At 50.3% G+C, this 12,697-nt stretch overlaps 5 protein-coding genes across 5 annotated transcripts; 3 read left to right on the plus strand and 2 right to left on the minus strand.

The window, feature by feature from the left end:
* Positions 1-2,346: 2,346 nt before the first annotated feature.
* On the plus strand, positions 2,347-3,361 carry N7477_009587 (GPI anchored serine-threonine rich family protein; the record flags this gene model as incomplete). The annotated part of the gene is made up of 4 exons (XM_056971248.1): positions 2,347-2,398; positions 2,449-2,527; positions 2,592-2,738; positions 2,791-3,361. 4 exons carry the CDS (start codon positions 2,347-2,349, stop codon positions 3,359-3,361), a joined length of 849 nt encoding a protein of 282 aa, XP_056818227.1.
* Positions 3,362-4,032: 671 nt separating this feature from the next.
* Positions 4,033-4,902, plus strand: N7477_009588 (uncharacterized protein; the record flags this gene model as incomplete). Its single annotated transcript, XM_056971249.1, has 2 exons — positions 4,033-4,779; positions 4,831-4,902. The coding sequence occupies 2 exons, from the start codon at positions 4,033-4,035 to the stop codon at positions 4,900-4,902; spliced, it is 819 nt and encodes a 272-aa protein (XP_056818228.1).
* Positions 4,903-5,150: 248 nt separating this feature from the next.
* N7477_009589 (WD40 repeat domain-containing protein) lies at positions 5,151-7,363 on the minus strand (the record flags this gene model as incomplete). The annotated part of the gene is made up of 7 exons (XM_056971250.1): positions 5,151-5,200; positions 5,260-5,335; positions 5,391-5,597; positions 5,655-5,940; positions 5,990-6,989; positions 7,028-7,170; positions 7,359-7,363. 7 exons carry the CDS (start codon positions 7,361-7,363, stop codon positions 5,151-5,153), a joined length of 1,767 nt encoding a protein of 588 aa, XP_056818229.1.
* Positions 7,364-7,886: 523 nt separating this feature from the next.
* gem1 (ERMES complex Ca(2+)-binding regulatory GTPase GEM1) lies at positions 7,887-9,834 on the minus strand (the record flags this gene model as incomplete). Its single annotated transcript, XM_056971251.1, has 2 exons — positions 7,887-9,685; positions 9,825-9,834. 2 exons carry the CDS (start codon positions 9,832-9,834, stop codon positions 7,887-7,889), a joined length of 1,809 nt encoding a protein of 602 aa, XP_056818230.1.
* A 932-nt stretch (positions 9,835-10,766) lies between these two features.
* N7477_009591 (SYLF and SH3 domain-containing protein) lies at positions 10,767-12,191 on the plus strand (the record flags this gene model as incomplete). Its single annotated transcript, XM_056971252.1, has 4 exons — positions 10,767-10,809; positions 10,893-10,996; positions 11,056-12,119; positions 12,170-12,191. 4 exons carry the CDS (start codon positions 10,767-10,769, stop codon positions 12,189-12,191), a joined length of 1,233 nt encoding a protein of 410 aa, XP_056818231.1.
* Positions 12,192-12,697: the final 506 nt, after the last annotated feature.

Raw genomic sequence — 12,697 nt, forward strand, 5'->3', positions numbered from 1 at the left:
CTTTCTTTTTTGGGAGTGTCAATATTGCTGTCATATAATGCGCACAAAATGGCCCCAATGTGGCAGAGTACCCCGAGACCATGAGCAGTCTGAGATGGACCTCAGAGGTGACCAATTGTGGATGGCCCAGCAATTCTTACTATAATCTGCCCGCTCTTTTGTAACGCTATTCTTCGACTAGAAATGTCATGATGAATTAACGTGTCGATGACAGTCACAGGTGCCGTATAATTCAAGTTGCGTTGTGAAAAGTAACAATGAATGGGATGGAGGACTGCCCGAGGTCACCATTCTGTCTGTAGAAAAGAGCGTTTTGCATCAAGCTTCTTGTTTGAGGTAGGCCAAATGGGAATATTCCCGTGGTCGCACTCATAAAGGGAAATCCGTTCAAAGCGCAACTTCTCGCACGAGGAAATATTTCGAAAACGAAGCTTCCATGAGTCCAAGAGTCCAAATATGATGCATTACAGCGAGCCTGGCTCTTTATTGCTTCATTGAACCTCTTCCATGATCTCTGTCTCTCTTTCTGTCTCTTCTTTTGTTTCTCTCCACAGGCCAAAGCCAACCTATCATTTGGCTTTGCACGGCTCCATTCTGTTCATCAAGCATGTATATCCAGATAGCCTCAAGTCAGGGCTTGTGAAGTATGTCAAGCTTTCCAGTTTCAAGGGACATGTAGCTTCCAATCAGTCCGATAAATAAAAGCTGCAGGTGCGTCAAGCAAGTGAGCAACATCCCCAATCCTCACGCACATCTCCCCGACTGTCCTACAAGCTCATGACAAAGACATGAAAGCCACGAAGCTCACCTGACCGACTGTGAAGAAAAGAGCTTGGTTGATACTGAGTCCGATTTAACACCGTATCCATGTTGGATTTTGATCATAAGACTCGTCATGAATTGCATGTTTCTATTATTGGAACTCCATAAGTGGCTCAAAGTCGAACGGTGCAGACTACCGTCAATTTTAGCCATTAGCCCAACAATCGCATGAAATGTCTTCTCATATAGCTCTATCCGACACACTGGATCCTCGGAGGACACAGGAAACGCGTCTAAGCCGAAAGAGGACCTTGTCACAAAAAGGAACGATCACGACAGGAGTGCGAAGTACAGCCTAGAACGACTGAACTATTTCGATTCCTCCCGCTCAAGGCCCAATCAGGATAATTCCGGTGTCCTGCTCCGGTGTCTTGTCAACGTTGTGCGATTTGAAATTGAAAGCAAAGAAAGTCCAATTCAAGGCAGCCGTATTACCAAAATGTACCGAAATAAATCTAGGATGAATATACAGCTTCGCGACATTGTCTACTATCGAGAATATGGTAAGCTCACAACGCCATTCCCGTGTTGCGTGAGTGAAATTGTCAGGGTAGAAAGCAGTGTCGGGCTCGGCCCTTAGCCTTGTCCCACCTTTATCCATGACTGCAATCCGAGAGCAGGTACAAGAAATCCAGCTGTTCCGATGTGCTAAGACCTTACATATTCCTTGTCCGACTGCCGATCGTGGTGATCAACTTACGATGAAACAGCGAGTTCTCCTCGAGGGTGCTAAATTAGGTCTTTCTACCCTGCCTGCTACTTGAGGCTACAATCCATGAATCGCAAGCACACAAGATTCGTACGCCAGTCCCAAGTTCATCTAAAATATCGCCTGAGCACATATGTGAGTCACAGCTCTCTATTCAGCGAGTCCAGGACTGAGTGACTGTTTTCCTCCACGGATGGACTCCCGGATGATCAATTCTCCTGCTAAATGGGCTTCAGCGGTCATCCCAGGGCGATAGTCCTGGGCCAATGACCATCACGATATGATCGTGATTGTGCAACGGAATCCTCTCGCCAGAAGTACGGACAGGAACTGAACAAGAACTCTGACGCGCGGCCGGGCGAAATGGCGTAGGCTGTGCAGCACAAGTTCGGCGGTGATTCAAATTCAGGCTGAAGTACATTCTTTACAAGCTCCGGCACTTACATTTCCTGCATTCAAGATTGCTCACCACAATAAATCGTGGAATGTTTCCGGGACTCTGAATGATATGGCCCTTGCTTGAGGGCTCCCTGTACTCCGTTGAAGCTGGACCCATGAGACATGACGCATCAAGGACTCACGAGTACCCTGGCCCTGAAGAGGAAGATTAGCATCCAAGCTCAGGGAGAGCTTGAAAGTTGGTGGCTGAATCTTGGGTCTTTGAACAAATATAAAATATTATCGTCTTTCCTCGACGCTCCTCTTTCTTCCTACCACCCTCGCAACTTCCCTCTGGTTCATCATCATCTTCCCTACATTCAGGTCTAAGAGGGTTCCTTCACATTGTAACAAAGGATCACGCCCGTCAATTCACCATGCGTGTTGCCGCCGTAACTTCCCTAGTGGCCTTCGCTGTTTCGGCTGCAGGTACAGTTTGAGGAATGAAGCAAAAGAGGACGGATCTAATACTTCACTAGGTATCGTGATCACCTCGCCTAAGATTGGCGAGAAGGTCGATTTCTCCGAGCCGGTTACCATCAAGTGGCAGCGAGTTTCGTTAGTCTCATCAATGCCTTGCTTCTTGACAAGGATATCGAGGGCGTTAACGGGGACTATTTAGGACCGACCCGACCACCGTCGACATTGTTCTAGTCAACGAGGATGTTTACCCACCTGTGACGGAAACCGTTGCTTCCGGGATCGATACTGACAAGGGCTCCTATACGATGAAAGCCCACAGCAAAGATGTATCCGATACAGACACTGGGTGCGTTGTTATCTTACTTTAATACGTAAATATCAATCACTGACAGACACAGTGCTGGCTATCAAGTCAACTTTCTCTCGCCTTCAGGCGGCATTTTGGCTCAGTCACAACAATTCAAAGTGACTGACCCAAAGGCCGAAGCTTCTAGTTCTGGTAAGAAAGCCAGTACTGCTAGTGAAATGTCTACTGCGAGCATGCTATCTTCCACTTTGGCATCGACGACTACCACTTCTGCTACTTCGGCTTCTGCTTCTTATACTTCTTCCTCGACTGCTTCTTCTTCTCCGATGACTACTCACTCTTCCACCAGTGCGTCTTCCCATACCACCTCTTCTTCTTCTAATACTGCATCTTCTACTTCCTCTCGCACTTCGTCTTCTATGACGACGTCTACTAGTGCGTCTTCAATCACCCATTCATCTTTTACCCCAACTTCCACCCCGACTTCTAGGTCTACCAGTTCGTCTACCCTTTCCCCTTCATTTTTGCGTTCTGTCACTGCCACTACAAGCACTCAAATGAGCACCATTTCTTCTCCTTCGTACTCAAGCTCGCGCACTTCTCCTTCAAAACCCCATATTTCCATGTCCCATTCATCTCGCACCTCTACTCCTGGTGAGTAAATGGTGCCAAGTGGCTTCCAGCCTTCTCTTTGCGATTGACTACCGATCTCAGTATCCACTTCAAGCTGACCCGACTTCTCTGTAGGATCATCCATGACTTCGTCCAGCAGCATGTCCACGAAGATTCAAACTACCGATACGACCACCACTACCAAACATATGAAGAGCACCATGACCTCCAGTGCGACTGCCACCTCAACCTCCAATGCAGCAGGGCTTACCCTACCCCCAAACCAGGCTGGCAGTCTACTTTTGGGTCTCTTCGCGCTAGTACTCTAGATCAACTCCAGCTGCACCAGCAAGCTCGGGGTAATTTACTGCGAAGACTAAAAATATGCGGGCAAAGAAATTGTAGTGTCTAGGACTTTCTTCCCAAGATACTCTGCTGGGGCAAAAGGATATACTTGATTCGGGACTTGCTTCTCTTAAGATTGGATTTAATTTTGGGCTTGACTCTGGAGCGTTGAAATCAAATAATATTGTGCATGTTTTAATGAATTTGTTTACATTTCACCCAATCGGCTTTAAGAAGTTGGACCTCGGCTGTCGATCAATATTCTCCGCAATGAAATCATCCGATACTGGTTCATATCTCCACAGTCGCGAGCTCTCCTCTTAAACATTGTTACCATTCCACCTCCCACATACATACTGAGACACAATTTCCCATCATGCCAGTCTGCAACCTCTTTCTGTTACAGCTTGCCAAATCAACAGACGCGCACTCCTTTCTCCAACAACTCAAACAAACACCCAACCTCCAGGTCATTGTCGCATCGCGCCCACGCCATGTTGTCATCCACCCCAACATCCTCGACAATGAGATCCTGACCAAAACACCCTGGGATCTCCTAGTCCTCCTCCAATCCAGCAATCCAACCCCGTTCAGCCACCTCAGTCAACACATAACAAAGACCTACAAACTTCCAACCGGAATCCCTTCAAAACTCCTGTCCGACTACTCTACCCGCTCCGAGTCCCTCAAATCTCAAGCCTCATCAGTTCCCCTGACAGGCTCTCTGGACAAAATTCTACACTCTGGAAGCAAATCCACATCCCAAAACCTAGAAGTTTCCCCCTCGCTCTTGGAGTTCATGACCCGGCTTGAGAAAACACACAAGGGGCCCGTGACCATGCTGAATCTACTTCATTTCCACCATCCAGATGGGAAGAAGAGCTATTACCAGTACGGACAAGCTTTCATTCCCGTTGCAGGAAAGAGAGGAGGCAATGCGAAGTTGGTGGGTAATGTGGTACCTGCCCCTGCCGGTCACGAGGATCATTCGCGAGGTGATAGGAAGAAGACGGAGGAGTGGTGGAATGAGATCTCGATCGTACATTACCCTTCTATCCGACATTTCTGTGATATGCTTGCTGGGGAGGATTATCAGGCTATTAATGAAAAGTATCGGTTGTCGGTGAGTGCTTGCCTCTTTTTGTGGGTGTTGGATACGTGGCTAACAAGGTAGGCACTCCATGATACTTTCTTACTCTGCACGACCGAGTTCGATGTCGAGGGACATGAGAACTCGAAGCTGTGAAGGATCAGGTTTTTGGTCATTTCATCCAAATTCGACCCTGCAGTTATGCGGGCGGTCTTATATTGTAGATACTAAGGAAGGCATGATGCTTCGTTTTTGTACTTAGTTGAAGTAAGTTGGGTATCTGAAAATAGGGCAATGTAAAATTCCACCCATAAACGCTGAGAAATCCAAGCAGCAAAAGCATGAGAAGCTTGAATTGGATCGTGCATGACAATGCTGCTTCAATGGCATTTCAGTGGCGGTAATCATGCGTGAATAACGCTGTCGCTGGGTCGGTCCCAGGTGCGGATGTGACCTGAGCAGAGACGTCAGTAAAGCTGAATTAGATAACAAACGGGCAATTTCGATGCATACCTTCAAGCGAGGATGTCATAATACAATCATTCTGGAAGCCGAGCCAGCAGATTGGATCTTCGCCGACAATTCTGGACTGGACTCACGGTTAGCTTCAAATTACTTGCCCAACCAAGTCCACACAGACTCACCATGATCGGCGGCAACAACGCAGTCCGCGATCGGGGCTCAACTGGGTGGTTCTCCACGTGGTCTATATCCCCATCGATGAACTTATCAGTTCGATCTGAGTCGGATCTAAACCTGGTGCCACCGCTATCGGTCCGGTTGCGATGCATGGACAGTGAGCCAGGCCCAACGATACTACTTCGGTGCTGCCGGGTTGAGTTTTGGTGATGCTGCGCCAGTGGGTCAGAAAAGGGTCCAAGGGAGTGAAAATCAAGGTGAGCACGAACCGCGCGTGGTCGGTGGAGCATGCCCACGCTGAAATCCCACAGCAGCAACCGACAATCGTCGCCGACACTGCCGAACCGATAAGTCTTCTGGTCGCAGCGCCATGGGTCGAAAGCTACTGCTGAGACCCAAGAGTTGTGGCCCTGGCATCTTGCGACGATTTTGCGCTCTGGGAATGACCAGATTGTGAGGAGGTCATCTTGGCCACCTGTGACGATGTACTTTCCGTCTGGGGACCAGCAAACACAAATTAGGCCTCCGTAGTAGCTGCGGAAGATATCGAGCACCCTGTACATGTTAGATCTAAATTCCAAATTCGACGAGACAGTCAACATACTCTTCTTTCAGATAGTCCATCAGACGAAGAGATCCATCCTCCAAGACAACGGCTAGATGCCTCTGATCCGGAGAGAATGAAAATTGTGAGATCTTCTGATTGGCGAGCTTCCATAGAGAAAGGGGGTTCGACTTTTGGTTTCTCGAATCCACGGATTTCAAGATTTCAAGAGGTAGCCGACTTTGGTCTTTCTCGGGGTGTGCCAGAGTTTCAGGGGAAAACAAGGCGTCCTCCTTCTCCTTATCATAGACCACCAGAACACCATTGGCATGAGACGCAAGGAAGAGATTCTCAGACCCGGGCAACCATTTAATGTGGGTCACTGGAGAATTGTTGATCACTCCATTCTTATTGATACGAGCATATTTCTGCGACATAGGCTCATACCAGATGATATCGCCGGCAGAAGAGCCCATCACAATGTCCAAATGGGACGAAGTCTTGGTCATTTCGTTGATGTCGTGGCACAGCATGTGGGCTTTGGTAAAAAGAACTTTGGTGAGGTGTTCCTCTTTTTGTGCTGAGGAAAGATCAAGCCACTGGAATGCTCGGTTGATGTTGGCAAAGGCTAAAACACCGTTTTGGTCGCGGTCATTCAGTCGCTTTGTGGAGGTCTCGTGGGTGATGACTCGAGAAACAAATGAGGAACTGCTCTTGATAATGTTGTTTTTAGGCTTTCGTCTTTTCTGCGCATCCTTTTCCTTAGCTGGCGGAGCGGGCGGTGCAAGTGCTGGATTTCCATCACCAAATTGAGGGGCAACAACAGCAGCCTTCAAGAAGGTGGGAGGTTTCTTGCGAGGATCGAGGCTGACCAAAGACAGCTTGACTCCGCAGGTCGGAGGCGATGGAACTGTTGCAAGAGGGTTCGGATTCACTATTGGAGCTTCGGATGGATGAGGTGGAGGTGTTGCCAGGAGAAGGTCGTCTTTGAGTGTATAGGTTCCTGCAGCGACGTCTCGAGTTAGCACGTCGAAGTCAACCGTTGACGCAAGAAACAGGGCTAGTAAAGCACCGCGCATATCACGTTGCCGCACACACCTTCTCCGACCTGTAATGGACATCCACCTTCGGGATGGGTGATGGTGTTGTTGGTTTCGACGACTGGAACCGCCATACCATTTGCCGCACCCGCCTGATAAGCGACGGGGATGGTATAGCGGGGCGGGGGAGGTGGTAAGACGCTGTGTTCCGTTAGTAAAGCTAGCAAATCTTTGGGTGGGTTCATCTCATGATTGCCTCCGAGACCGACAATGGTTGCAGCTCGAATGTCTTGGGGCAGGAGACAAATGACGCTATGAACAAAAATGCTTGCCTCCATGGAAATCCTCCAGCAAGCTAGTGCAGCTAAAAAGAGTATAAGAAGACTTACAACATGATTCCTAGGCAGTTCCAGGGTTTGAGTCCTGGTCAAAGTTCAGATCGGGGCCAAAGGTGTGGCACCAAGGCAAAGCGGGCAGCTCTTTCGCGGTCAGAGGGCTGTTGTCGGTGTGAGATGCGAGCTGCTTTGGTCGCGACTGCAGTAGCTGTATGCTAGTATAAGGCTCCGACTGGCTTGAAGCTGACCCTGACGGGGGTGTGAGGACACGACTGCGGCGAAGTCAGAGCGCGAACGTCATGCACCACGAGGGATATGGCTGAACAATGTCCGACGATTCAAAGGAGAAGAAGGTGTGACAAGTATGTACAATAATACAACACAACAAGCGATGTCCGAGCAAAGAGGAGCAAAGAATGAAAGATCAGCTATGTCCGGGGTAAAGTCGAGCGGAGTCGCAAGTCTCGTGCCTGGCGGGGCTCCGGTTTAACTACGGTTAAGCCGGGCTTGGCACATGCGAACTATGAACTATGAATTATGAACACAAGTACATTGGGGTATTATTCTAATCTATTCTACATTTCACGGTCCACTACCACTCACTCGACGCCATATCATCACTGCTGCTGCTCCGGCGCAAACCACCGCTCCGAAAGCAATGCCCCACGCCATCCATTTTCCTTCAACATCTTCCTCACTCCGTGGGAATGCCGTGCTAGGCTCCATAGCAGCTTCGGCAATATGTACAAAAACTTCTTGGATAGATGTCCAGGTCACACTGACATGCAGAGGAGGGCTAGGCATGTTCAGCATAGCGGTGTAATCGTGGGGCTGGTACTCAGCTCGCTGAGTCGTCCGATCTAGATCGGCTTTGAGAGCAATAAACACGCTGGGAATTTCTTCCAAGTAGGGATGTTTGGCACGCAATGCAGGAATATAAGCAAAGGAGTCGGGGTCTGAAGAATCGTATGTGTATGCAATCACATCGCACTGGTCAAGCAATTTCGCCTGGTTATCGAGAATTGCCGGTTCCAATTCTCCCAGCTCGTCCATTATCAAGTAGCATTGTTTCCCGCCAGGAAGCTCGACCGTATTCACAGCGGTGCGAGGCTGAATTGTAGGGTGATATGTCGTGCTGAACCCGCGCGACAGAAGTGCGTCAAGCAAGGCCGACTTTCCAGATCCGGGGGCTCCAAGAACATGGCACTGAACAACATTGCGTCCCACGCGGCCGGGGCGTCTGCGCTTCTTGCGAGGTCTTGTAATCTTCAAAGCTGCTGTGATGGATGGGTTGCTTCGATCGGAGGACTCGAAGCCGAGGTATGCCAAGTACTCCAAAGTTGTCTTGGGAGACATAAAAGTCGTCATACTCCATTGAGCAAGCCAGCCTTGGAGAGTAACATGTCCGGCTTCATTGCGAACGGTAGAGGAAGGGAAGGAGCCGTCAGCCCAAGACGCTGGAAGGCCTGGAGTCGGTGCAAACAAAGACTCCAGCTCTGCGTCATTCAAACCCCCGTCATTATCTTTGTCGGAAAGTAGGAACAAGTTCACGAAGAAACGGTACCCTTCAGGGGAGAGCTCGGCTGAGGCAAAGGGAGGAACTTCAAATCTTGGGTGCAAAAATGTCTCTTGCAGAGAGAGATTGTCAGTATACTGGAAGGACCGTAGAATAATCCAGACAGTCTCGTGGCGCCCCTTTTCCGCGTAAAGCTTGTTCAAATGGATGAAGCCTCGGCAGTCAATCCCAGACTCGGTGACAGATTCCGGGTAGGTTTTCTGAATGGTCTCTTTGATGTGTGCAAGATCAACCTCACTTAGCGACTTCCCGAAGCAGCGAGTTTGGAAATCCCCGATCTCCTTATCCGACAAATATCCATCCCGATCCTTGTCACTCAGGTAAAAGATGCGTTGTAACGCTGCGACGGCAGCCGGCTTCAGGAGAGCCTCCTTGGAATCGAAGAGAGGCGCAATAGGGTGGGTGACGGCCTTTTGACAGACGAAGAATGCCTCGTTCACATTACGGTGCTCTCTGGCGCTTGTGCGAATGCAAGAGTCTATTTCCTTGAACTCCGACATCAACGGCAGCATCTCCTCTTCAATCACCTGCGCCTCGCTGTGTTCAGCCGCCAGGTCTGACTTATTAGCACACAGCACGACTGGTACATTGACACCGAGCGATCGGAAGTACGGCAACCAGAATAGGGCGACGCGCTCATAGCTGTAGTGGTCGGAGTATACCAGGAGAATCACATTAGATTTTCGGATCTCGCGCGCGAGGTTGTTCCGTTCCTGCGGCAGGGCGGAGGTATCGACGACGGTTGTAGTGGTGACATTCTCGGGTGTTCCAATCGTCGGGGAATGGTGATTTGAGGGAGGACGGGCTGAATCTTGTTCGTGACGAAGACACCTTTGACCAGCGAGGTGATGAGGCTGGACTTGCCTGTGCCTTCGTCGCCACAGACGCAGATCCTGACTAACTGATATGAGTGGAAATCGAAGGACAATACCATTGTATCTTACCTGTTGCCATCTGCTGACGCGATCTCAAGTGTGACTGGACTAGAGACAGAGCATGGCTGGGAACCCGGGGAGAGGTATTTGGGGGACAATACCCGGGGTCGCCTCGATAAGCGCCGGAGCACTGACTAATCCCGCGCTAGCGCCGAGGCAAGGCTGGACCTTAAAAAAGAGATTCGAAGTGTCAGTTCTAAAGGCAGAGTTCGACGCATGCCACTCCAAATTACCAGTTTTCACGCCTCCGGTCGTGTTTCTGATATACAACCCTCATCGGGATAGATATAATAGATGCACTATCTCATGTGTACAAGCCTAAGTCAAACAAGCTGTCCGATCGTATATGTTGTCTATCAAGATCACATCTATTGAGCACTCCATTTGGGGTCTTCATGGACAATAATTCGTTTCTTTGGGAGGTCATCATGTTGCATATCTGGCCTGACATCAATATTGAAAGTAATGTATGGCACACAAGATATACACCACGGAAAATATGCATTCAAGTGACCGCAATTAATCGTAAATCAAATCAGCATTTTCACCGAGACCATACCGTGAAAGGAGGGTATCTCACCGTGGTGCCCCTCGCCTGGCTCAGTCTATTGTTCTTGACGATCACTGTCCCCGCGTTGATGACATTAGAACCTTGGGAAGGGGAGGCTGTGCTGCGCCACAACGCCCCTCAGGATTTGGAAACCATTGGAAGTTTTGACTGGATTCGACAGACTTCGTAAATAGGAGTAAGATCGTACGTTGCATGTTGGCCCAATTGTACCCTGAACTAGCACTCGGTCTTTGCCCGCGAAAGACGAACTGTCCCTCGTCAGCCGTCATTCGGCCCACACCCGCCCCATCTACTGACGAACTTTCGATTGTCTAACATTGCACTGAGAGCCTCTTCCTCGACTTCCCATCCATTCCTCCCCCCCCTCGATACCCGCCAAGATGCCTCTCGGGATTCACAACCCACTGCCTTCGTCTCTGGCTAGTACGTATATCCCTGTCCTAACCCTTCGTGCTTCCCCGCAATCGCTTGCGGCATGTCCGGCTAATCGACCCTCGCGTGGACAGGTGAATGCAAGAAGGCGGCCAAGATTCTGACCTCGTTCGTGGATCCCAGGCAGGCTTTCGGCCCGGACAAGGTCATTCCGCCAGAGATTCTGGCTGGCGCAAAGGTAAGATTTTCCACCGTCGCGGGATAACGTGCGTCTCGCTGAGCGCTGATATCCTCCAGGGCCTTGCCATTCTCACAGTTCTGAAAGCTGGATTTATCGGATCCGGCCGATTCGGATCCGGCATTGTCGTCGCACGTCTCGCAGATGGCTCCTGGTCGGCCCCTTCGGCTATCGCGACCGCCGGTGCCGGTGTTGGAGGACAGATTGGGTTCGAGTTGACCGACTTCGTTTTTATTCTCAATGATGCAGCTGCTGTTCGCACATTCTCACAAGTCGGAACCCTGACACTTGGTGGTAACGTATCGCTCGCCGCAGGACCGGTTGGACGAAATGCCGAGGCTGCCGGTGCCGCCAGCATGAAAGGTGTCGCGGCCGTATTCTCATACTCCAAGACCAAGGGTCTTTTCGCCGGTGTCAGTTTGGAGGGTAGCATGCTCGTCGAGCGCAGAGATGCGAATGAGAAGATGTACCAGAGCCGTGTGAGCGCCAGTCAGTTGCTCACTGGGTCTGTTCGACCACCGCCTTCTACCGATGCTCTGATGCGCGTTCTCAACTCGCGTGCTTTCCATGGCGGCCAAGGCCGCGGCCAGGGTGACTCTATGTACAATGATATGCCTATATACGATGAACGCCATGACGATGTGGTCTGGGAAGGACGGCGAGGTGAAGCCATGGGCCAGAACACACGACGCAGCCGCGCCAACACATACGACGATGAATATGAATATCGTGACAAGCCACGCCGCGCAAACACGTGGGCCGACGACGTCTATGACCGACCTGCCGGGGGCATGGGACGGTCTTCGACAACTCGCTCCCCTCCTGATTATGGTGATACTTACGGTCGCAGCCGCAGCAACACTGCGCCATTCGAGGAGGATTATTCGTACTCCGAACGCAAACCTTCTCGCCCGAGCGCTCCCAAGCCGGTCTTTGGGCAAAAGACGGGCCAAGGTGCTGAACTTCGGGCAGATCAAGCGATCGCATTGTTCACGTTTGATGCAGACCAGGATGGTGACCTAGGCTTTAAGAAGGGTGAGATCATCACGATTCTGAAGCGCACAGAGAAGGCGGAGGATTGGTGGACAGGCCGTATCGGTGATCGCGTCGGCATCTTCCCTAGGTAAGGGCCCTCAAGGTCGCCAAGCTGAGGCAAGACTAACTTCAGTGCAGCAACTACGTCGACGCCTCCTAAACTCGTGTGTAGCACCCGATCTCTCATGCAAACATGACGGGCTTGATTCATTGGCTTGAACATATTTGGGCGTTGGAAGAATGCCTCCTCTCCATTATCTTCACTTGATTTTTCTCGCTTTCCTTCTTTCCAGCGCTGGAGTTTCTTATTCTTATGTTTAATTTCTGGGGTATTGCAGCTTGCTGATATCCGGCGCCAATGACGTTGACATTATATTCGCCTTAGCACGCATGCAGTTCTAGATTTGTGCGCGCAGGTTCTCGCGATTACCAATGGAACTAGGGAAATGAATATCTTTTTTTCCCCTCTCTCTTCGGGAACTGTATCTGCCTAAGAATCAGCTGGCACTAGCTGAGAGCGTGACCATCTCATCTGCCCATGGCTGACGCCAATGCGTGCACAGCAGATCACCTTTTCCTCGAGCCCGTACAGTGACACTGCGTCTGACAAAATCACGGCGAAGCACGGAACACGGCCCCTGTCCAGGACCCTGGCTCGACCCTGGT

The sequence above is a fragment of the Penicillium maclennaniae genome, assembly GCF_028827695.1.
Source record: "Penicillium maclennaniae strain IBT 15551 chromosome Unknown utg000008l:1.0-3552695.0:1.0-3555053.0, whole genome shotgun sequence".
NCBI lineage: Eukaryota > Fungi > Ascomycota > Eurotiomycetes > Eurotiales > Aspergillaceae > Penicillium > Penicillium maclennaniae.